General features: G+C 37.7%; 1 protein-coding gene across 1 annotated transcript in view; it reads right to left on the bottom strand.

Moving 5' to 3' along the window:
* The window catches only part of CCM2L (CCM2 like scaffold protein), a 382,173-nt gene extending 367,565 nt beyond the window's left edge, over positions 1 to 14,608 (bottom strand). The window contains exon 1 of the mRNA XM_044090342.1: positions 14,497 to 14,608. Within this exon, the coding sequence (XP_043946277.1) occupies positions 14,497 to 14,559 (63 nt within the window). The 5' untranslated portion in view covers positions 14,560 to 14,608. The remainder of the gene's footprint in view (positions 1 to 14,496) is intronic.
* Between the last annotated feature and the right edge of the window lie 12,673 nt (positions 14,609 to 27,281).

Raw genomic sequence — 27,281 nt, 5'->3', positions numbered from 1 at the left:
AGTAATCAAACCTTAAATGAATAACTCAAAATCAAAATGAAATGAAGACAGACATCAGCAATACTTATAGAGAGTACAGCAACTCACACAGAACTACAGCTAAAGATGCCACTTACTACATGAGGAATGCTACTTCTCAGCTCGTCCCACTGATTAGCTGGATTTTATTCACCGTCTGCAAAATAATTATTTTCCAACTAACTCTAGCCAAGACCCTTTAAAACTCCAAAAAGAACAACAACAACAAAAAAAAACTAAAACAAAATGCAATATAAGAGTATACTCTAGCAATAAGAGTAGCGGCTGAATGATAATAGCAACTTGTATGATTGCAGGAAACAAAAGTAACACTTCATTATATAGTTGCAGTAAAGCAGCCAACTGTAAGGCACTAGCACAAATATATCATAGTACTCACAAGTGAGTGCCTGTGAGCAACATTAGCAAAACAATGGATACTTAATGAACGATAAGTGGGCACCAGCTAGACAGTGAGACAGGAAATGATTAGATGGCAACAGGTGCTATAATAGGATTTAAATAATAAAGTGATAATCAAATACAATCTGAATATTAAATACTATTAGGAACAAATGACAGCAGAACAGCCATTGAATAAGCACTGGCAACATACTAAAATAGGGTTCACTTACCAAAACATTCAGCAATAAGTGCACACGTCAGGCAGTAGTTAAAGACTAATGAGTGAGTATTAAAAAGTACTGAATTCAAGATTAACAATAAAACTAATCACAATTGTGCAACTAAGCTGCATTTAATGTATCAGAGAGAAAAGGCATTGAAACGTATGTAGTCAACAACAAGAATGCAGCCATTGCCTTACCTGTTGTGGACTAGGAGCTTGTGCTGGTTTCCTAATAGGATTTGCACTGCTCAGCAACATCTGTGGAGATGAAGCCTTGCAGACTTTAAATAGCTGCATGTTTGCTCATTTTTGTAATTTGTCATCTCCGTGTCAGCTATTTAAAGTCTGTAAGCGTCTCACACACACACACACACACACACACACACACACACACACACACACACACACACACACACACACACACAGAAGACAGCCAATCAAAATCAATCTTATCCCTCCCCCAAAAGCTGGAATCAATCTTATGCCCTCCCCCAAAAGCTGGTCAATCAAAATTGGCCATTCTGATGTCTCAATGGAAATGGTGGCTGTCCCATAGAAGTCTCTACTTTCACCAGAAGCAGGTACACTGCATACCTAGTCCTAGGAAGCTGTTCCTTTCCTTGTAGTGTGTGCTGCATCTATCCAAATGGGAAAGGGCTTTATGGTCTTCTCCTTCTATGCAGGCTCCTGGTATCTTCTCTAGACTGAACAGTACAGTGATTTCAGAAACTCGGTACAAACAGCTAACAAAAGTAAAGTAACTTTTCCCAATCAAATGATAAAACAAATGCTTGATAGGATACATACATTGCATTGGGGAATAGTAAAGTGCAAATAAAGAGCAATAAATATAATACTTTGGATGGGGATGTTGACTTGAACAAAGGATATAGTACAAAACTGCATCTTTGGTGATATATAGCATAGAATTAATCGAAATATATGCTGACATACCCAGCACCAGATTTTATTTGGAGTGAAATGGGTGCAGATTTTCTCCAATTTAAGGAAGCCATGAATCTCAGATGTGCAAATTCATATTCCAGTTTCCCCTGAAATGCCAAACTGCAAATGTGCTTAGTGTGTTAGCATCTATATTTTTCAGACATGGGAGACCTGATATTTTATATTTGGCAGTGGTCCACAACACTAAGTCAAGAGTTCGGAGGATTTGTGGAATTTGTGCATGAGTTGGAATTCAGATGTATAACATCCAGACCATACTATCAGTCCAACAGACAATTGAAGAGAGCTATCCAAACTCTGAAAACGAATGCGATAGAGCCATAACAAAAGGTATGATGGCTGTCATCTTACAACTCTGGAATATAGAAATACTTATTTGCAGGGATTCACTTGCAACAGCTCAAATGTAGATGAGGAGAAAGTTGAAAAACAGACCTTCTGCTTTGACTATGTACTGGTACCTGACAATTCACATAAAATAAAGAAAATGATAAAAAGTACTACTATGATACAACTGCAAAAGTGGACTAGCTTTACAGGTTTGAAACAGAATACATGTATATACCATGGGAAAATCCATTGCCTAAAAATTATGCTGTTAGTAAAGCAGCTTTACTTTATAATTAATATTCTTTGTAGTTTACAGGGAAGATTAAGCTGTATTAGGCAAATACATCAAAGCTGTCACAAGCACTCTTTAGAACACAGATTCTGAAAACTGTAAGGGTCAAGAACTGCAGACAGACAGACAGACAGACTGACTCTTAAATTCATGCTTCCAAACAAAGCTGTGGTACAGCAAAAGAGCCTGTCTAGCAAAATCAGAAACCCAGTGTAAACACTTCTGTTAAAGTGTCCAAATATGGCTGACCACCAAAGAAATCAGACAGAAAAATGGATTGCCTCAGAGTAAACCATGATTCTAAAATCTGAAGACATTAATTATTAAAAATGTCTCTGAATGTGTTTAAGTTTTATTCTGATATTGCTAGCCCATGATATCCCTGGTATACAGCTTTAAAGGTAATTTTTCAGTAATCCATATACATGAATGCACCCTACTACACAGATTTTAGATTTTGTAACTTTAACAAGATGACGTTAGATATGGGTCCTATACGTTAGGCTGCTGAGCTAGCTTCATTGATTAGCATTCCATGTGGTACATAGAAGATCTGAGAATCTAGCCGAGGTAGGTACAGAAGACTGTGGATTCTATTCCCACACTGCTTAGGTTGATTGCTAACACTGCTGTGCAGCATAAGGTGGGAAGGGGTCTGCCATACTGAATGTGCTGTCCTTCATATGAGATGTTAAACTGACGCCCCATCTGCTTAAGTTGGTGGTAGCTCAGCTGGATGTGAAAAATCCAACAGTACCTATTAAAAAGAGACTATGGGAAGTTTCCTGATGCTCTGGCCAAATTTCCCCTAATAGTATAAATGTCACCTTGTGTCTCCCCTGAAAAGAGACTACCAGCCTAGTGGGACTAATCCAGTCAACAAACGATAAATAAGTAAATAAAAAAAAACATAGACCTCATGTTGCTTAGACATACTGTGCCTAAGTGCTGTTTATTAAGCGTCCTGGCATGAAATGCTTCTCCTCTGTCTGTCTAGCTTGATGCCTCATTCCCATCTATCACAAGTAAGCTACTCTAGTATCTGGCCTGTTAATCATATCCATGTTGTCTGAACAGTAGTCAAAGCTAAAGCTGTATGTCGTAGAGGGGTTACTCTTCAAGAGGCAGAGAATGACACCAGTAATGGATGACTTAAGTTTTGTGGGTTTGTGCCTCATGTCCTTTAGTTCTGTGATTTGGTTCTCGGCTAAGTGCCTTCTTTGCAGAGTCTGCATGTCCTTTCTCTGTCAGTATGGGTTTTACCTAGTGGTCTATTTTCTTCCCACATCCCAAAGACATGCAAGATAAACTGCCTATGCACTAAATTGTCTATATATATATTGTGTGTGTGTGTGTGTGTGTGTGTGTGTGTGTGTGTGTGTGTGTGTGTGTGTGTGTGTGTGTGTGTGTGTGTGCTGTGAGTTTGATTTCTGTGACAAACAGAGTAATGTGGTTCTTGCTATAAGTCTGTGTATGAGGTTTAACACCTCGTCGTGGAACATAATATTAAAAGTAAGTTGCAGTAACAGAAAAAGAAAAAAGCACTTACATTACACAATGTCTTATAAGAATGTGGAATAAGTTTCCATCTGCAATCTGAAATTGTAGGACATTAACTTCATTCAAAAAATCAGTAGAGAATATCACCATGGATTTCCAGCAGGCCAGCATTTTAGACTAGTAGGTCATGTCATAAGTCTAGTAATAAAACCAATGAACAATCACAAAACTATTTAAACACCACACCAAAAAAGACACACAATTGGATTGGACTGAGAATCATAATAAAGGACTATGGTGACTGAAAGGCAGTTTCATTTCATGTCACACTTGGATCCTGCTGAAGAAAACTAGCCAGTTGTAAATGTAGCCACAGATAGTTTGGGAACTGTTTACACACAGAAACAGAAATACCACTTTAAACTATAACATATGCAAGCTGGTCGCTCACAGGTATAGAAGTCTGAGAAAAAAAAAAACAGCATCAGTCATAGTTTGTGAGATGTATGTTTATATTTATATGGACATAAGATTAGTCACAGATTACCAGCAATGTAAAATCATATACATTGACCTGAGACAGAAGCCATCTTTGAGTATATACCCTAAGACTACTGACTTATTATTTTGTTGTATTATAAGAATGAGAAGCAAGTGGAGTAGATTTCTTATAGGATCATTTGTTAAATGTGAATCTAAAATAGCTGGAACAGTGCATTTGTTTATTGCATTCAGTGCAGTCTCTGAAGGTGTTGCCTTGGATAATATACAGACAGAAATACGTATGATCCAGCACTCCGCATAGTTCAAGAAAAGACAAAAAAATGAGAGGCAATGCTCAGCATGCCCCTCTCCTAAAGAAATGTGCCATCCTGAGATGTCTAATGATGAAAATGTTCATTCCGAGTAGAAGATGGCTAATTGTAACCTGAGTCATAGCAAGCAGACTGCAACAGGGAACTCACAAAGGATACCTGGAATAAAAGCTGTAATGAGTGATCTGGATTCCAAATATTAACAAGTACATAGAGACTATGATTCAGTGTTGTATGACATGACAGATACAAAATAAGACAGCAGTGTGAAATGCCTATTTGCACACAAATGGACAGAAATCACTGATAATTTAGGAGCCTTTTTTCTACTGGTGATTTTATGTTGGTAATAGTTGATAGAGTATATGGTTACAGAGACAATTACTTCTACATCTGCTAATTCTGTTTTACAGTGATGGATAAAGTGTATTTGGAATTTTTACATAGGTTCATAGGTAAGTACTAGGCTAGCTGCCATTTTAAGGCAAGCCATTTTTCCTAATTGTGCTCAAATTAACCTATCCCATTTGGCTAGAGATTGGTCTTACCCATTTCATGGTCGATAATTATATATTACCCTAATGACAATAACTGGGATCATAAACACACATAATATTAGGGGACCCATGCATGGGATAAAGCATATAGGAGCTGACTCTGTCCATTAGTAGCACAGGGGACAGTTCTGGGGTAAGTTTTCTGTTTCCCATCCATAAATCCTAGTTACACTTGAATATGTACAGGGATGAACATTGTTCTATGTGGGTCAGAGGATACATGGTATGTCAGACATAGGTCACCTCTCAGCAGTCTGAAGAATACTGAATATAGTGACAGGGCTTTGAATCAATCCATGTAAGACATTTTGTTTAGGCCTTGTATCCTTTTAGCAAGGTATCTCTATGGGTGCTCCAGTTGTTGCACATGTCTGGACAGCTACATGCCAAAGGGGGAATTATATTCAATGACTGGCCTAAAGAGGGCTGAGTAAAAGGGGGCAATGATATCCCAAGATATAGACACAATCCCTTTGTTTATAAGCTGTGCAATATAGAAGGACTTTCTTACAACAATGGACACATTCATCACAAGTTTGGTCACTGTCCACATGAGTTCCCAAATCCTGAACACCTGGGTCAACTCTTAGGGGACTACTGATAATGATAGCTGATGTTTTCTTGTATTGATCATGGGCCATCATTTAGTGGGCAACAGTTTGTTAATTTTGCCCGATAACTGGGTTTTAAGCATATGAAATACAGCAGGCTAATAGCTTCATTTTAATATTTGTGTTCCAATTTGGGAAAAATATAGACACTGCACATAAGAAAAACTTTTTATGGGGACAATACATGCAGATGTTTCCGAGAGACTCTAGAAAAACACAATACTAATACATGACATTTCCCTACAGAGATCCTGGTTAGTTCATTTTAAAAGTAAGTTCTTTCATTTACCTGTACTGTAACAGGTGATCATCATATAACAATAAGTTACAATGGCACAGGTGATCATCATATAGCAATAAGTTACAATGGCACAGGTGATCATCATATAACAATAAGTTACAATGGCACAGGTGATTATCATATAACAATAAGTTACAATGGCACAGGTGATCATCATATAACAATAAGTTACAATGGCACAAGCAATCATCATATAACAATAAGTTACAAAGGCACAGGTGATCATCATATAACAATAAGTTACAATGGCACAGGCGATCATCATATAACAATAAGTTACACTGGCACAGGTGATCATCATATAACAATACGTTACAATGGCACAGGTGATCATCATATAACAATAAGTTACAATGGTACAGCTGATCATCATATAACAATTAGGCAAAAGATAGAAATGAAAGAATATGCTTATAGGATATCCTAAAGATGTGCCATAGGTGAATTGGTAATCCTCTAAATTATCCACACATATGAGGGCTGTGTAGGAGTAAGAGTGTGCGTGCACCCCATGATTTGTTGGCACTCCATTTAGGAGAATTTTCTACAGCATGTGCCCACTGTGTGCAAAGACAGGTAGGCCGCAGTTCCTCCTTGACTATGTACTGGGCTAAGCAGGTAAGTACATTTACTCAGCAGTAATTAAATATAGGAGTCTAAATACTGTTAAAACAATTAAGATTCAGCAAAATGTTCCGAACTTCTCCTGTGAGCATTACTGCTATAGCTGGTATCAGAATTTCATTAAATATCACTTGTAAAAACAGGACATAAAGTAAACAAAGACTGTTAGTTTTTCAAGAAAAGTATATTTCCTATTGCATTTATATCTGATTGCAGGTGAGCCCTAATTTTCAGTGATTATTCAATACTTAGATATTTTCCAGCAGAAACAGAAAGAAACATTTCATTTAATGCTCTAAATGTGTTAGGTGCAGTAGCTGCAAATGTCAATCTGTCATATCATTCAAATGTCTATAATAAAATATTTTATTAAAATGTTTCATAGCTTACTAGTATTAACACAGCAATGAGACTATTACTCTGACTTTAAAATATTTCATAATGAATTGAAAAATAGTTTCATTCAGACTGTCAAGTAAGTAAAAGTTATCAATTTAATATTAAGCAGGAGTAAACTGTTTCATTACTGATACAACCCTGTTTCAGTATTAAAGTATGTAAAAGTTTTTTTTTTTCATTTATTAAACACTGAGCTATAGCCCAAACAATGCTGCAATTTTTTTGAGAACCCCGATTGTTCACAGTGGCCCAGCAAGGCTTTCCAATGTTGTTGTTGTTTGGTTTGCAATATATACATCATGAAATGGAGTTTATGGGAAACTCATCCCTGCTACAGAGAAGTAGCATCACAAATCTGTGGCATTGATTATAGGTCCATAGGTAAGGACTAGGATAGTTGCCCTTGAGGGCCATTTTAAGCCTAACCATTTTCCATTTTTGTGTTCAGATTAACTTATCCCATTTGGTTAGAGTTTGGCCTTACCCATCCTATGGTCAATAATTATATATTACCCCAATGAGGGGACCCAGGCATGGGAACATTTAGGGAGATGCCCGTATCCATTAATATACTACACAGGGCAGTCCTGGGGTACATTTTCTCTTTCCCATCCATAGATCCAAGTTGTGCTTGAGTAAGGGCAGGGATGGACTTTGTTTTATGTGGATGGGGAGTCTGTTCCAGATCAGTAGTATCCTCTGCAAGATAAACCTGTCTCCCAAAACCATTCTGTTGATGTGGCAGCAGAGGTTTAGATATCTAAACTGAGTATTGCTGATGCCATTTGTCTTGTCGATGTGCAATAAATTCATCATCACTGAGTCAGAGGATGACACAGGTCACCTCTTAGCAGTCTGTAGGATACTGACTATAGTGACAGAGCTTTGAGCCGGTCCATATAAGACATTTTGTTTAGGTCCTGCATCCTTTTAGTAAGGTATCTCTGTGGGCATTCTAGTTGTTGCATGTGTCTGGACAGATACATGTCAAAGGGGGCATTATATTCAATGACTGGCCTAATGAGGACTGAGTAAAGGGTGATAATGACATACCTAGATTTAGACATAATCCCTTTGTTTATACTGTACAATATACAGGGATTTTCTTAAAGCAATGGACACGTGAGTCAAAAGTTAGGTCACTGCCCACATAAGTTCCCAAACCCCAAACAACTGGGTGTAGGGCATATTGTTAATGTGATTGTTCCCTGTGACAGATGACTTCCCAAAGGATACAATAATGCATTTTCTGACATTTAGTTTCAGTCCACGATTTTGGCACCAGGTATCAATTTGGGACAAACCTTCCTGCTGGATATCAAAGTAATTTGGGGATTCACTGACTGCTCCTAGCTTATAGTCATCTGTAAATTTAGTCAGCCAGATATCTTTGGTATTGGCTTTTACTTCAGAAAAGTAGATGTCTAACAGGAGAAGTCCCAGCAGAGAACCCTGGGGGACTCTACTGGTGAACAGTCTTCTTCTGGAGGTAGCTTCCCCTATTTTTGATTTGCTGTGTTTTATCTGTGAGCCAGCTGGCAATTAAGTGGGTGACTTAGTGGTCTATTATAGCAATAACCCATGCCTGGGTGTGGCTAATGCTGGATTTATGCACGGTTGGTGTGGTTTGGTCATGAGGGCAAAGCCCGAGTGGCCAAACAAAGCCAACCGTGGGTAAATCCAGCATTACCCACACCCAGAAGTGGGTTATTGCTATTATACAATGACATTATTTAAGAAAAAAAATAATTACTTTTCTTAAATAATGGCATTGTATAATGCCTCCTTGCTGCCCTTTCTCAGCTGTCTAGTATTCTGCGGCAGTTCTGATGTACTGTGCATGCGCATGCCTACGCAGTACATCAGAGCTGTGGGCAAACGTAATGGAGAAAGCAAGATCTCAGTTGCTTTTTAAAAAACGTTTTGCTACGTTAAATGAGTTTAACATAGCGAGACAGCTTTAAAAAAAGCAACAGAGAATATCAGTTGCTTTTTTAAAGCTGTCTCGCTATGTTAAACCCATTTAACATAGCAAGACAGTTTTGAAAAAAGCAACGGAGAAAGCAAGATCTCTGTTGCTTTTTAAAAACTGTTTCACTATGTTAAATGAGTTTAACATAGCGAGACAGCTTTAAAAGAAGCAATGGAGAATATCCATTGCTTTTTTAAAGCTGTCTGGCTATGTTAAACCCATTTAACATAACGAGACAGTTTTGAAAAAAGCAAAGGAGAAAGCAAGATCTCCGTTGCTTTTTTAAAGCTGTCTTACTATGTTAAACTCATTTAACATAGCAAGACAGTGTGAAGCAATGGAGATCTTGCATTCTCCGTTGCTGTAAAAAAAAAAAAAAGAGTTATACTAATGGAAAAAGTTCGGGCGACTGGACCTTTTTCCATTACTATAACTCTGATTTACAACGTACACGCTGACCAATCAGCGTGCACGTTTTTGAATATTTAATGGGGGGTCATTGTATAATTCCTGTTTATTTCACTTTCCTACTATGTCTGAGTGGGGAAATGTGTCAAAAGCTTTGGACAGGTCATGGTATGTGGTATGTACTGTTTTGCCTTCATCCATTGTTTTGGTGACATTTAAAAAAAAAAATCCAGCAGATTGAGTAAGCATGACCTGTCCTTGACAAATACGAACTGAGATGGTTCGAGAATTTGCAGGTTTCCTATGTCCTGATTGATTAGTTCCATGACAAGTCTTTCCATAGGTTTGCATATGAGGCTGGTCAGACTTATGGGTCTGTAATTGCTTGGGTCTGTTGAAGGTCCTTTTTTATGCAGGGGAATGACTGTAGCTGTTCTCCATTTGCTTGGTACAAAACCTATATGGAAGTTGAGATTGATCCGTGTTGTCATAGTTGTTGCTTCCACAGAGGTAGCTGCAATTGGTTCTTAATAGCAGGAAGACCAATAAACATCATGGTCATGGATACTCACTGAGCTAATTAGTGTAAAAGAATGCAGTGAATGGTAGCTAATACAGTTCCACAAAATAATGTGGCCTTGTTTCATTATTTTTAAAGTTCTTTTTTCGAATATGACAGATTTTTTTTTTTAAATTTTATTTACTTATGAAGTAAGCCAAATGACAGTTAATAAATGCTAGCAAAATGCTGTGGCTTTATTTTGTTATTTTTAATAGCTCTTTTTTCAAATGCAATAGATATTTTTTCTCAGAATTTATTCGCTTAACATGCTATGCCCAGCAGACACAAATGCCCCTTTTCAGTGGCAACTTAGTACTATCAGTATAAGTGACTCATTCCGAGTCACATGGTAGGCAACTGAAAGCAGAAGCACTAAAACCCTGGATTTTACTGGAAGCAGCTTGTTAATAGCTTTTCTATGTAGATGGAGATGAAGATGAAGATGATGATTATGGTGATGGTGACAGCTTGTACCATACAACATGTTCGAATGCTGAGTTTACATTCAGTGTTTTTAAGTGTAATATAGAAAACCACCTGGATTATTACACTATTCAAATTTTCAAAACTTTTTAGATTCCCCATTTAAGTTCTCAGTATAGAAAATACAGTTTTGGTCACTGTTTATTTATACTTACAAAATATAATCTCTTTGTTAATAAAGGTGTTTGCCACTTAACTTCTTCTTTTTAGTTCTGGAGCATTTTACAATGGGTCTCCACTGCAAATGAACCCTGCCCATCTGGAATCTCCCAGTAAACAGAATGAGCAAACAAGCACACAAACAAATGAAGAAATAGAGCACATACATAAAGGGAATATTTTAATCAGGTGAACAACATAGGGGTATATAAAAATGAAAGTAGAACTAAAGTTTATTAATCAGTTTTACAGAACTAAAGAATTAGCATCCCAGAAATTTGAAAACTGTAATAGACATTAAATGACTACTGGGTTTGGGTGAAGATAGGACTTTCTGGGACAGAGTCTGAATTGTTTCATCATTCCAGAGATGCAGGTAACTTTCTTCAGGGAAGGCTGTGGAAAGGCTAACAGATGTTAGGTGAAACTCACCTGGATTTTAAAAATTCTGAAGGGTGGAAAGTTAATGGCTCCTCTAAAAATAATTCTGGACTTGAGTCACCCTGAAGAGAGTAGCTGAATTGTAAGGTCTCTGCTTTGGGATCCGTAATTTAATAATTGCTCTTTTGTCACTGTCTATGTGGAGTTTGCATGTTCTCGCTTTGTCCCTGTGGGCTTTGTTCTAGTACTTTGTTTTCCGCACACCTTCCAAAACATACTGCGGAAATGGCTACATTAAAATGTGTCTGTTGTGTGTAGAACAAACCAATAAGAACAGAGGGAGTACCCACAACCATGACTCACTATGCAGCACATAAAGAATTTCGAACCTTGGTTGTGGCTAGAAAAGAATTATTTAAGCTAAGAGTTGTGTTTGTAGGCTTTACTGTCTGACGTGACATTCTTTTATGGGTATATGAAGATTTAATTTCTTCACTGATGTGTGTACCTGCGCCCTGTGTTTATAAGAAATATATTTTGAATTGAAATTTAAAGAAATGTTTGCTTAAAAATCTTTGACCATAGTACGTAAACAGCAATTTTTGAAACAATGTTCTATGATTTCTACAGATGCTAGATTAATTCAATTTTTTGATATATACCTTTCCAAGAAAGTATTCAAAGAAGGCATTTGTAAGACTTATTTCGATACCCACTGTGTTGTGCAAGTGGGATTTCTTTTTGTTATTGTGTTTTATTTATTTATTTTTTTATTTGAGCCTTTGCTTAACAGGATGAGGTTCTGCAAAATGGTTTGGAAAAGAGATGTCGTGAGCGCTGCCCTCCCACGTTCTGTCCTATCACATGTCAGCACCTCTCTCACGTGCTGTCTATCACATGGCCTACTTAGTACAGTTATCGGGTTTACTATCAACATTTTGCAAATCAGTTTTGCAAGCAATGACTTACTCCAACCAAAACAATGAAAATGTGCACACCATTTGCTCACAACAATAAATGCGGTAATGTCAATATGTCGAATTTGACATTATCGACATTAACCAACTTACCTGGATGTCTGGAGATGTCCTACAAACATCTTGCAGTGGGACAAGCCCCTCTGCCCCCCCCCACACTCCCTGCTAATTATATGTTCTAACTCCGAGATCGCACTACAGTGAGGAAAAGGGTACTTTTCCTGATCCCCACTGTAGTGGGATCCATTTGTAAACAGTGATGCTCAAAACTGCGAATGCAAGATATGCGTTGATGTTTCAGAGGTGACAGGATTTCTACTCACAATGTTAATCTTTTGCACCATTACCCTCAACCTTATGAACAACGTTAAGGTAAGTTTAAACATTTGATTGTAAATCCAGTTGTCGTGCTCACATTTGTTCCTGCCAGTTCTGATCTCAGTCCAGGCACTTTGCGGTTTCCATCTTTCTTCATCCACTATACATTTCCTTTCAAAAAAACACACCAGTTGCTTTCTATTAACAACTGTGTAGGTTAAGCTCGGCAGGAAGTTGTGATGCTAATTCATGTACCATTTTGCATCTACTATTTTTCTAGGTATAGGGCATGGCTTTGTCCTTCCTTCCTTCTTTATTGGAGCCACCTTAATTTTAGTTCAGAGAGTAATGTCATTGCATTTTGTACAGTTTTGTTTACTTTTTATTTTCATATAAATAACTGTAAAATATGTTTAAGACCATGTTTCAAATCATAAGTAGAACTATTTAAGGAAAGAGAATATTAACTGTTATAAAATTCACAAATCCTTGTATGTTCAAACTGTAGGACTGGGGAGAGAGAATTGGTAGTCTTTTTTTACCCGTCTTCCGTATTCAGATGGCTCGCATTCCATCTGTTAGGTAGAGATGAGTAGCAAGGATACAATAATTGCCACCACATATATATTTTAAACATGATACCAGTAATGCAAGGCTCTGCAGAATGAAACAGTCTTGCCTATTTGTTACAAAAATAAGGCAAACAAAAACTGCCCTGTTTTTAGATCAATGTAGCATTATTAGCCACTTGTTAAGTGAAACAGCAGGCCTCCCTAAACTGAAAATACAGTTACAAAAAAGGAGTCTCTTAAGATAGCTGCATGAAACAGTGCGATTCTTTGCAGAGAGCTCTTCTTTATTGAAATAAAACAAGATATGCTGCTAGTGGTAGCATGTAGAATCAGTGACTGACAAAAAATATCTTACAAAGAAAAGCTTTTTTTGTGGCATGGTGTACGTTTAGCAGAGATGAACACATTTCATTAACAGGTAACATGGCTGCATTGCTAGTCTACCAAAATTCCTGCCTCTGACAGCTTTATTTGATGCATTGCTAGCCTACCAAAATTCCTGCCTCTGCCAGCTTTATTTGACTATAAAAGAGTTTTAAAAGCAATTAGCATTTTAAAATTAAAAGCAGTTGTGTATTTCTCATGAAAGTCTTGTGAAGCTGTATGCAGGCCTCAGTTCTCCTATTCCCAGTGACTCATTATTTGTAGATTCACCTCATTTCTTCAACATGATTAAGGACGCTTTTCATTACTATAGCTTCGGATAACAAAGGTTTTTCCATACAGCTCTCTAAAATATCGTAAGCCAAAAGCACAAGTAAAATTAAATTATTTACCCTACCATCAGACCGTAGATCCCAAAATGCAGATACTGAGTTGGATGTAAGTGTATACATTCAGGCAGCTATTGTCCATTCAACCATGCTACATTGTCTGTGTTTATACATCACACCTCTTTTCCCTCCCTTTGATTAGTTGAGATTTCCTTCCATATGCCTACCCTAGCAGTGTGATGGACATAACACTTGTGCCTACACTTAAGTTAGGAGGTATACGGACTTTGCTCTGCTATGCATATCTTCTGTGCTTTTAACCCTGCTTTGCAACATTGGTTACCAGCTTGACAACAATATGCTGGTTACCAGCTTGGCCGCAATATGCTTTACTCCATCTTTGCAGTACAACAGAATATAAAGTCCACTAAAGCAATGCACAAGGTTTTCAAAAATAGTTAAATTACAACAGCAAAGTGTTTCTGCACAGCAATCAGATATAAATCTTTTCAAAATGTAACGGAGTGCAACATTTATATATTTACTTTTAACAGCTACGATACTCGTTCATAGGAAACAGACAAGACCAACAGATCCCAGAACATTTCCATTTAAGAGTATGACCTCTTAGAAAGGAACCATAATACAAAGACAACAAATGGTGCAACATAAACAATTAAAACATAGAAAATGAAATGTAAGCACACACAAAAAATGTGATAAATCTTCAATCCCGACAGTGTACAGTGAGTGAAGAGTAAAACCTGCGTGCTAATAATTTATGTAAAAATGTTTGCACTTCTCAGTTAGATACTATCACCTGTAGCTCTAACCTAAGAGGTTGACCATTCCTTAATTGTACATTTACCAAATAATGTAGCAAAAAATGAAAATGTAACTACTGACATACCCTTTTTCCCTTTTTGGGCTCACATGTAATTCCAGTTCGTTGTTTTGCAGAGTAGTGTAGCATTCTGTCTGTTGTTTAAAATGTGTAGTTTCCTATTAGGAAACACTTTTCTTCGCCTGCATAGGAAACTCCACCAAAAGCTCTGATGTAAATTTGCTAAGTTCCTGTTCTCCAGGAATAGATAAGGGTACTTCCAAAGGCAGCACAGTAATCTAAAGGGATAACGAACTGTGCGACTTTTGCATGCAGAACTGATTTTCCTGCATGATTTTAATGAACATAGTGTGACACTATATGTTTAAGTAACTTAACACCATACACAGCACCATGCACTGTACCTATTTCTTCTTCATGTGCTTTTCAAGCAAAGTTTAATGATGAGGTAGTTAAAAATACAGATATAAAATATTAAATTTTATAAAACTTCACAGGTTCTTTTTCATCTCTGTATTTCTTTCTAACATTTTATGAAATTAGCATTTATGTGATGATGTGCTCTAAATATTTAAAACTGTACTTCATGGTAGATTGTAATAAATTAGTTCTGAATCTAGATGGAAAGGTAACAATTATAATCGGACAGCAGGGATGGCAGACACATTAGTAAGCTTTTTAATTACTTATTTCATGAGTTGTTGTTTCAGAGTACAAGCCATTTTGTACAGGCAGTCAGTACTGCATTTGCAGGCAGATGAAGAGAATACATATCAGTCTTAAAAATGGATGTTTTTGGATGGGAGCAAAATTATAATTAATTGCCAAAATGCTAAATTTCTTTGTGGAACAACAGTTCTTTTAAACAGAAGTTTTTAAATGCATACACTGAAGAAGGTCAATGGGGGATGGGGTGAGGGGTCCTTATTTTATACTGCTGATGGAGCAAGAATATATTTAAAGGAGATCAAACAGGAAATTATATGATACTGTATTCTACAATCAAAAGCACTTTAAGGTATCTACATGGTGTACAGAGTTAAAAGTAGTTTAAAAACAATAGAAGAGGTTTTGAAATAATATAACTGAATTCTGTAAATATAAATTTCTCACCAAAGAAAAGGGCACTTGCCCCATGTTGTCTATTCATTTCCCTACCTGATGGATAAAATATGGATCTTAATCAGCCAACAATATAGTAGTTTTCTGTCACATCTCTCACAAGAGCTGCCTTATGGCTTTGTTTCAAATTTTCCTTGAATATTATTACTAATTTTGACACTGTTAATTCTTCAGAAACCACACAGCTCTAATCATCCACTATCTTTCTTGTTAAGAATTCCTTGTGCCTTCTTTGAAAATCTGCATTGAAGCTTTGGATTAAGTCCAGTTGTTATCTTCAGTTTCTTTTCTTTAAAGAAAGATGTCACTTATTCTGGCTGTATGAATCCTGTGAAATAGCTGAGTGCTTCTTCAGTAACTGTGTTTCCGTTCTGGCTTCTTTCTCCCCTGTTGTACATGTAGGCTCTTCTATTTTCTCTTCATACATATTCTGGTGCAGATTTCTCATCACTTTTGTTTCCCTCATTTATACCGTCTCTTTCTTGTGTGTTAGTAAGAAGATATTGTCTGCTGGACTGCACACAGTTCTCCAGACTGTATCTCACACCCAATATTTATTAAAAGATAAAAATGTTTCTCCTAATAACACCTCATCCTTTGTATTCTAGTTTGGTCTCAGCATTCAGTACTGCATTTCTCATCCCTTACTTGCCTTTCAGAGAAACAAAGGCACAATAAATAAGTTACACTACATGGCAAATTATATTGTTTGTTTAATAAAACAATAATAAAAGTAACCATTTGATATATAAGCTGCTAGTTTTCACATAAGACCTTCCTGACATTTGCCATAACACAATACAGTTTTGCATAAATGCTAGTAGTAACACTCAAAAAGTTAATGCTACCATATCATAATAAATGTAAATAATTCAGGTTATCCTGCTAAGGGAATCAATGTGTCATCATTTTGTTAACATTTAAACTAGAAAATCTACAGAATCTAAAGTATTACATCCAAAATTGTTCTTTCCTATATGTTGCAAAATAATCTTCTCAGTGACTAAGAATTTACAAAAGAAGTCTGTTTATATGTCAGGGTAAGTCTGTAGAGGGCATGTTAATCAACACCACAACCATCTTCACTTTGTACAAGTGTTCCATAATGCGTAAAGGTTTGTTTTACAAGAAAAGGAATCATATGGTCACCTTGCCAGATAATAGTAACCCCTGTGCACTATATTTGAAGAGTGATGTATATCATATATACATCATATATCATGTAAATGTGTATATGTGTATCATATATACATCATATATCATGTAAATGTGTATATGTGTATCATATATACATCATATATCATGTAAATCTGTATATGTGTATATGTTCGCTACTCAATTTTGTTAGTTTTGTGTTATCTGCTTGTCGTATCAGTTTGTGTTCGTGCCTTGTGACAATAAACTGTGGATTATAACTTTGTTGGCAGTCGTTGGCACTTATTGGTGTTTACCGAAGGTATCCTTGGAGGTACTGTTAAGCAAATTTTATCCTACCTTTATTACACTCACAAACCCATCCCATCTTTCCAATAGCCAATCACATCGCTAACCCAACACTACCTTCTCCATTTTCCCACTACTATCACACCTCCTCAACTAACATGTACAAGCATACCTTACCTATGCTCACTGCATGCACTCTCCTTGCATATCTTACATCCTACAAAGCTCCATCATTCCCACACTCAACAACTACCACTGTACTACTACTCACACCACCACTCACTTCTCACCCTCACTCAGCTCCACTCCCACCAACTCAAGAACCATCCCTATGCACCCCTGCATATTCTACCAACTATATTACTCAAACATAAAGCATCCCTACAACTTAACATAGTAACCCTCCCACCATACCTATTACCCACAGAGCACAATCATAACGTTTCCCTAATAAACAAACACATTCAAAAACTGAGAAAATGAATAACCTCATGCATATCAAAACTAGCCCTAAGTGGAGACATCCACCCCAACCCTGGCCCTACCATCTCCAACCCCAATCCTCGTAATCAGACTAGAAACCACAACTTCTCCCATATCACAGCCAATAGAAAGCCAAGTGACTTCCTTCTACTAAGCCTAAATATTAGAAGTACATCCAACAAAGTCCATGAACTGCATGCCACCATAGACTTGTACTCCCCAGATATAGTCATCCTGACAGAAACCTGGCTAAAACCTCACATTACCAGTGAGCAAATACTCCCTACCGGTTACGGCATACTAAGAGTAGACTGGCTAAACAAGAAAGGAGGCGGTGTAGCTATAATATTTAAACAGCATCTAAACATCCAGATCTTAAAATCATCAGCTCCACAAATAGGCAATGAAGAAATAATATATACCAACCTCAAAATAAACCAAAGCAAAACCATCAGCATAACTGGATGCTACTTCCCACCTGGCCAAAACATCCCTCCACTAGAAAACCTCCTCAGCTGGTCTACCCACCATCTCCCCCAAGAAACTATCATTTTAGGTGATTTCAATATTGACTGGCAATCCTGTTCTGGCAACAATCCAACCCATCATATAAACCTTCATGGCTTCACCCAACTAGTCCAGTCGCCAACCCGGATAAATAAAAACTCCAACAAGCACACTACCCTGGATTGGATACTAGTCAGTAAGAGCCCTCAGTCATATAAAACAGGCTGCTTATCAGATAGCCTCAGTGATCACTCCCCAACATTCCTACTCAAAAAATAGCTATACCAAGATAAACCTGTCATCTACCGTCAAATACGTAAAAAACTAAACTTTAACCCACTCACAGTCATCTCATCCCTCAAAGAATGTAACTGGCATCCCCTAAAGTACCTCAGTCTAGATGACGAAGTTGAATTTTTTAATACTACCTTCCTGAGCATCCTTAATTACCATGCCCCTATAAGGCTTTCCAGAACGAAAGCACAACCCTCCCCATGGCTACAGAAAACCACTAAGTCAGAAATGAAACATAGGGATAAAGCCTGGGAGCACTGGCACAAAACCAAAACCCCCTCAACTAGACAGAAATTCCTAGAACTACGCAATAGAGTTAAAAAGTTAATAAAACAGGACAAATTCCAATACTACCACTCTGCCCTAGACTCCTCCCAACACAGCCCCAAACAATTCTGGTCCTCCATAAACTCCATCCTCCACCCAGGTAAAGTCAGTACCCCTCCTCCTAACATCCCTCACTCCTCCAAAAATATTGCTACCTCATTCAACTCACACACTTCACACAAACCACACTATCACTAGCCAAACAACACAACCCGCCTCCCCTCCAGCCCACACCTTCAACTAGTAATCTCCCCACTGCCTTCTCTTTTTCTCCTGTACCTACTTCCAACATAAAAAAAACTCTTAACTAAACTTAAGCTCACCAAATTAACAGCAGACAACCTCCCAAGTAAATACCTTCAAATCGCAGCTGATGCTCTGGCCTACCCAGTATCCATCTTAATTAACCGATCTCTGTCAGAAAGCTACATTCCCACACTGTGGAAAGTATCACATATAATTCCCCTCCGCAAGGGCAGCCCTTCCACAGAACTAACCAGTTACCGCCCCATAGCTATTCTCTCTCCACTCTCCAAAATACTAGAGAGATGCATACATTCTCAGGTCTCAGACTACCTCCTTACTAACAACCTCCTTTCCAATACTCAGCATGGTTTCCGACCAAACCATAGCACCATCACTGCCTTACTCTCCTTTACTAACACTATCCTTCGGCATAAAAACAATGGCTATCTCTCCTCTGCTACTTTCCTAGACCTATCTAAAGCATTTGACATGGTCCCACACAAAAAACTCATCTCTGTCCTCAATAACCTATCCTTCTCTCAATCAGTCACCAACTGGTTTTAGAGTTACCTGTCTGACCGCCAACAATCCATTGTATGGCAGAATGACATATCTCCCCAACTACCTGTCTCCATAGGGGTTCCCCAAGGATCCATCCTTGGACTCCTACTCTTCTCTGTTTTCACCAATAATCTAGCCTCTGCCACCAAACATGGCACACTCATACAATACGCAGATGACTCAACCATCATCTGCTCAGCCCAGTCCCTACCCAAACTGCAAAAAGTCACACAGGAAGCCTTTTCCTCTGTTGAAACTTGGTTATCTGATGCCCAATTAATACTCAACCCAAACAAAACTAAACTACTCATCTTCCAACCCACCAAACATACTCAAAACAACTCTCACTTTAACATCACAGCAAAAGACAACACCACTATATACCCAACTGAATACACCAAATTGCTAGGAGTGGAAATAGACAATAAACTAAAATTTGACATTCACATATCCATGACCATAAAAAAGTCTACAAAAAACTAGGAGCATTATACAGAAATAAGCAACTTCTCACCAAAGCAGCAAAGATTTCAATAGCAAATTCCCACCTTATCTCCGCCCTACTTTATGCCTCTCCAATATATACCAAACTAAGGCAATGCGATCTAAACAAGCTAGAGACCTGCTACAACAAAATCGCCAAATTCGCCACAGGGACATCCTACCGTAGTCACCACTGTCTCTCACTTGTTGAACTGGGCAGGCTTGAACTCCCTCACCTCCTTCAATGGTATCAACTATCACTCGCCCACAAACTAGTAAACCATCCACTAAATGTCCCATCCCTCCAGAATCTACTCCAACCCTATCGCACCACCAGACCACTAAGATCCAGCAACAAAATTCACTTGCAGATCACTAAAGCCAATAACTCTTCTGGTGAAGCACTATTCTCTTGCGCCATAGCCAAATTATGGAACTCCCTCCCACCCACAATTACCTCTGTACCATCATGCACCCACTTCAAAACTTTACTAAAAGCGCACCTAAAAACATGCTGACTATGCCCTTGCAACTCCCACTCTAATATCACCCACCCCATCCAACCACTACCTTTCTTTCCACCCCACTAACTACCTTGATTATAGCAAGGTCAGATGCTCATAAGCCTAGTACTTATTATACAGCAGGAACTTCTTATTGTAACATTTGTTAATGTCTGTTATGTACTTCGCAGTTAAAGATTCTAGTTATCTACTGATGTATTATGTTCTTCATCTGTAAATATGTTTGTAATTAATTGCTATGTTAAATTGTTAATTGCTATGTAATCCAATGTAACTACTGTCTGCTTATTTTAACTGTGGAGCTTTTCTCCCCGGGCCTCCGCTGAAAATGGACCTACGTCCAGTCGGACACTCCCAGTCAACAAATGTAAATAAATAAATAAATAACTAAATTATATATTTTACTCCTAGTATGTACTCGTTTTTTATACATTTTGGCCTTGTCCGCATGTCTGCATTTGACACAGAATATACAAACAAAGTGACCAACTTGTTTTTTGAAATATATCAGACCTGTTCTTAAAACATGTCCTGCAAAAAGGATCCCATATACAACATTAAGTATGACTGTAACAAGAATTTTTATTCTGAGATTTAATATAAATAAGTGACAACAGTTTTGAAAAGCAACCATAATTGGGTTTGATGTGTGTGTGTGTGTGTGTGTGCGTGTGTGTGTGTATATGTGTGTGTGTGTGTTTATGTAAATGAGCATGCATGCACCTATGTGTGTGTGTGTGTGTGTGTGTGTGTGTGTGTGTGTGTGTGTGTGTGTGTGTGTGTGTTTGTGTATGTGTTTGTGAGCATGCATGCATCTATGTGTGTGTGTGTGTGTGTGTGTGTGTGTGTTTATGTAAATGAGCATGCATGCACCTATGTGTGTGTGTGTGTGTGTGTGTGTGTGTGTGTGTGTGTGTGTATGTGTTTGTGAGCGTGCATGCATCTATATGTGTGCATATGCATGTGTGTATGTGTGTGTGTGTGTGTGTGTGTGTGTGTGTGTGTGTTTGTGCGCATGCATGCATCTATATGTGTGTGTGTGTGTGTGTGTGTGTGTGTGTGTGTGTGTGTGTGTGTGTGTGTGTGTGCTTGTGTGTGTCAGCATGCACATGTGTGTGTGTGTGTGTGTGTGTGTGTGTGTGTGTGTGTGTATATGTGTGTGTGTGTGTGTGTGCGTGTGTGTGTGTGTGTGTGTGTGTGCGTGTGTGTGTGAGCATGCATGTATCCATGAGTGTGTGATATCTCCATAATTCGGAAGATGAGAATGTAATGTATGTGACTGAAGAACAAGACCTTCTGTTTATTTATTATTTATTTGACATTTGTTTACAATGGAAGTCTGACTGGGCCAAAAAAGTGCCCCCTTTCAATGCTGGTCCAGGGAGAAAAACTCCATATGTAATAGGGGTATACAAAATGTAATGAGAAAACATCATGAACATTTGATAAAATTCAGGTTAGGGATAGTTCTGATAGTTAAAGGTTGGAAGTTCTAAACGTTTGCAGCTGAGTAAGAGTAAAGGCTTTGGCTAGAGGATTTGGTTGGTTTAGACACACTGATAAGCTGAGATCTTTATGGGATGTAAAGGTCGAGTAATTCTTTAAGGGCTGGACAAGCTAAGGGTTTGTGGATGATGTGATGGACAGTTATGAATTGCAGATGGGAAGGAAAGTAATGTTTTATAGTGGTGTGTGAATGGGTTTGCACTGGTGGTGAACAACACTTTTGTTGTAACAGCTTTCAAGCTAATTTTTAGGAAAGACTGTAAACTGGTCAGAATTGGGACCTGCACCGAGCAAACAGGGTAAAAGGTAGGGTTTGGCTAGAGTAATGTTGGTAGTTGTAGTCAGGAAGTTTTTGTTCCTGTATAACATACCACATTTCTGGTGCGTTTTCTTGATGCCACTTTGGATGTGAAGGTCAAACTTAAGATTCTCACTGATTATTACTCCAAGTAATTTAGTATGGGGGAACATTTCAATTTTAGTGTTGTTTACACTAAACGATTCATTACACTAAATTATTCTACAGAATATTTATTATAAAATGTGATTCAGATAACTTTTTGTGTCATGAAAGTATGCTGAAATTTTTCAGAAACTCTACTGCAGGTTGTATTCATTTGGGTAAGCTGACTCCATATAATTTCCTCATAGATATATCTCAAATAGCAGCCAAATAGTTGTTAGAAGATGGACTTTTATACTTGACAAAGTGATCTTCCAGTTTGTTAACTCTATCATCCTGAAATGTCATCATATTAGCATCATACCTGAATGAAAAGCAGTGGGAGAAAATGCATTAGTTATTCTAAAGTGTTGTCCCACAAGGATCAGATGACATCCAGGTAACGCCTCCACATTATAGCCTTACTGATCTGTGGAGCCATTCTTCAGGGTGTACAAGGCCAACAGTAAGAAATGTGGATATAGAGCTAAATAAATTGAGGCACAGAAGTACAGCCATAATACTGTCACAAGCTTGTGAATACAATTCATTAAAAACATTTTTGTGAACGGAAGCAGTTCACAAATTTCAGCAACAAGGATTTAATTCTTCTATAGTGAATATCATTGTGAATAGATTAAGGCTGTACATTTCATACAAACTTTGACGACTGTGAATGCATACAAACATTGTGGTGGAATAAAATTATAAATTAGTGATTGCAGAATTATACTGACACTGAAGAAAAGTTTAACACTTTGTTGGAAAATGTAGATTGTGGCCTGATCTATTTTTTTTTCAGTGTGATAACAAATGCTTTCACAATTTGTGTGGTACTTCTTTGGGCTGCCTTTACGCTAGTTTACTCATATCATGAGGCTGGTCCAGCATTATTTAACCAATGGCCATTTGTATCTATGTCACCTCAAGGGGTTCATGCTATCTTATATTTTAAAAGTGAAAAATAGCAGAATTTACATGAAGAAATATTAAACAAAGTCTAACGAATCAAGCAACATTTCTACACAAAATACTCATTTCAGTTTTTCTACCAATAATATCATCAGAATTTCAATGAAAACTTTCTCAATGTTTTCATTACAAGTTACTTCAACTAATTTAAATGCAAAAATAGATGGCTCAGATTATGACTGGGACAATTTTTTTTTCTGTAGGAAGCCTGAGATTAGAGGGGAAAAATAAACTGTATTAATTTAAAAGTGATGCATTTATGTTTAAAACAGACTGCTTTAGTTCTTTACTTAAATGTCACACTTCATTAGTTGTTGTTTGTCTTTCAACTTTTCCCGGTTAGGGGTCGCCACAGTGGAGCTCCGGTCTGCTAATGTTTGGCAGTAGACTTTCACAAACGCCGAGGTGCCAGCTCGATGTTCAACCTTCAATGATGGCATGCCCATTTACGCATGTCTTTCGAACACCCACCCAACCATTGAGAGGACATGCAAACTCTACACAGAAGGCACTCCCTGCACTCCAGCCAAGAATCGAACGGGAGAACCTCTTGCTGTGAGGCAACAACGCTACCGCTGCACTACCGCGGATGTACACTTCACTAGTAAACTATTTAAATAATGTTTCTAAATCATATCATAATTTGAACATTTTCTTTCAGTGTTTTACTAATCTTAATTTCAATAAATTTCAAAGCATTGTGTAATCCGAATTTTAATGTTATTTTAATAGTCTGGCAATGCGACACCATAAAACTCCATTACCAATCATTCTGCTGACCGTTGTAATGCTGTGGTGACCCCTAACTGGAAAAAGCTGGAAGAAGATGAGTTGTTACTTATAATGGTAGATATGCGAGAAACCTTTGCAGCAGAACTGATATCCTTACACATTCTCCTGAAGATTTATTCTCTTCTGCCTACCTAAAATAATCTAAACCATTGTTTTGCAAGTTTTATGATTTGGTACTTATCTGTTTACTGCTACAGCTGCATAACTGAAATTTAACTGGTGGAACTAATGACTAACCTGCCTCCTACAGAGCCAGAGGTTTAAGACTAGGAACTGCTAATGAGCTTCACCCTGTAGGGCTGAATGTGATTCCCCAAGTCTCTGTTTGCCTTGATCTTGATCATATCACTTAATCAAGCAGGTCACTCTCTAGTGGGCTTAATTAATAAATAAAATCATTGTGTGATGTAATGGTGACATATAATAGTGACTTTATATAGTGGCACTAGCCAATGGTAGAAGATACATTGTATCTCATGTTTTGGACATCAGTGCAAGCTTAATGAACATAACATAAGAAGAACATACGTGTTACTGCTGCTACTCCTGCAGTCCTGTGTTTCTTTTCATGTATCAGATATGTATATCTTTACACAAAAAATGTTTATCTTCTACAGCGGTATTTTACTGTTCATCTTCTCCGTTTTCTGTGTTCACCAGAGCTTCCATTAGCCTCACTGCCTTGCGCACTTTCACTTTGTGGGAGGGGCATTCTTTCCAGACTGTTTCTCCTAAGAAAGGACTGGAATCAACCCTTCCTTGCCGCACCCTCTGTGACTGAACGGAGTTCATGAATATTGTATCATGTTTACTGAGCAGAATTTTTCACTGCTCTGCTTTCACAGTCATTATGCTTAAACTCCGTCCAGGTACAATTCATAGACAGCAGCTGCACATAGTAGCAGCACGTTTAGTGTCTTTAGGAACAGCTTATGCTAATGAGGCAGTGATTACATGTAAACAGGGGCTGACTGAAATTCTGTCACCATCTTATGTAAATAAGTATATGCAACCAAATAAGTATATGTAGAAATGGATTCAGTTTATAATTTCGAAATACTGAAATACCTAATTTCAGTATGACTGTAACAAGAATTGTTATTCTGAGATGTAATATAAGTAAGTGACAACAGTTCTGAAATGCAACTATAATTGGTTTTGATGTGTGTGTGTGTGTGTGTGTGTGTGTGTGTGTGTGTGTGTGTGTGTGTGTGTGTGTGTGTGTTTGTGATCATGGAGGAAAGTTAAACAGCGACAAATTACTGATTACTGGTACAGTAACCTAATCAATACCAGTCCTTAACAAGAATTATTTTTACCTTTGCATTTAATAGCAGCAGTACAGGTTGACATGACAGAGAGACTACAACTGCTATTACAGTTAGTACATTTCTGCAATTTTTATGAATGACAAATGTCACATGTGAGAGAATGGGTCAAATGTCAGTCAATATTTGTTTTAAGTTTTAAAAATTTGTGGCAGTAAGAAGAAAGACGCAGGAGAAACAATTTAGCAGTCTGGGTGTCACTTGTTGGATGGAGCAAAACACAGGAGAAACAACTTACCAGTCTAGATTGTTACAATTAGGAAATTGGTTTAACAGTGGCTCAGTATTTACTTTCACATTAAAACATGCTGCAGCAACAGGGGACAATACAACACAGAGACAACATTTCTCCAGAGGAGAAGCACATCATTATGCATGCATGCTCTGAGGATGTATGGGAAATGTCTAAATGTAGCAGTACATTTGTCATGCATGCCTGCTCTGAGGATGTATGGGAAATGTCTAAATGTAGCAGTAAATTTGTCATGCATGCATGCTCTGAGGATGTATGGGAAATGTCTAAATGTAGCAGTAAATTTGTCATGCATGCATGCTCTGAGGATGTATGGGAAATGTCTAAATGTAGCAGTAAATTTGTCATGCATGCATGCTCTGAGGATGTATGGAAAATGTCTAAATGTAGCAGTAAATTTGTCATACATGTGTGCTCTGAGGATGTATGGGAAATGTCTAAATGTAGCAGTAAATTTGTCATGCATGCATGCTCTGTGGATGTATGGGAAATGTCTAAATGTAGCAGTAAATTTGTCATGCATGCCTGCTCTGAGGATGTATGGGAAATGTCTAAATGTAGCAGTAAATTTGTCATGCATGCATGCTCTGAGGATGTATGGGAAATGTCTAAATGTAGCAGTAAATTTGTCATGCATACATGCTCTGAGGATGTATGGGAAATGTCTAAATGTAGCAGTAAATTTGTCATGCATGCGTGCTCTGAGGATGTATGGGAAATGTCTAAATGTAGCAGTAAATTTGTCATGCATGCGTGCTCTGAGGATGTATGGGAAATGTCTAAATGTAACAGTAAATTTGTCATGCATGCCTGCTCTGAGGATGTATGGGAAATGTCTAAATGTAGCAGTAAATTTGTCATGCATGCATGCTCTGAGGATGTATGGGAAATGTCTAAATGTAGCAGTAAATTTGTCATGCATGCATGCTCTGAGGATGTATGGGAAATGTCTAAATGTAGCAGTGAATTTGTCATGCATGCGTGCTCTGACAATGTATGAGAAATGTCTAAATGTAGCAGTAAATTTGTCATGCATGCGTGCTCTGCAGATGTATGGGAAATGTCTAAATGTAGCAGTAAATTTGTCATGCATGCATGCTCTGCGGATGTATGGGAAATGTCTAAATGTAGCAGTAAATTTGTCATAAATGCATGCTCTGCGGATGTATGGGAAATGTCTAAATGTAGCAGTAAATTTGTCATGCATGCATGCTATGAGGATGTATGGGAAATGTCTAAATGTAGCAGTAAATTTGTCATGCATGCATGCTCTGAGGATGTATGGGAAATGTCTAAATGTAGCAGTAAATTTGTCATGCATGCATGCTCTGAGGATGTATGGGAAATGTCTAAATGTAGCAGTAAATTTGTTAGCAGATCACCCCTTATGCATGCATACAGCAATAAAAATGGTACCTTACATATTCCAGATCCTCTCAATCATAAGCATGTAATATAATCTGAAGAGCTCCATTTCAGTCATGAAGCCTCCCAACCAGTCTGCCACTTTAGTTTAATAAACTGGCTGATTCCTTTTCTTTTCAAATTATTTTATTATACTCACAGAT

This window comes from Protopterus annectens, chromosome 12.part0 (genome assembly GCF_019279795.1).
Source record: "Protopterus annectens isolate FY-2018-M chromosome 12.part0, PAN1.0, whole genome shotgun sequence".
NCBI classification, from domain to species: domain Eukaryota; kingdom Metazoa; phylum Chordata; order Ceratodontiformes; family Protopteridae; genus Protopterus; species Protopterus annectens.
This window is presented reverse-complemented; position numbering and strand designations above follow the sequence as displayed.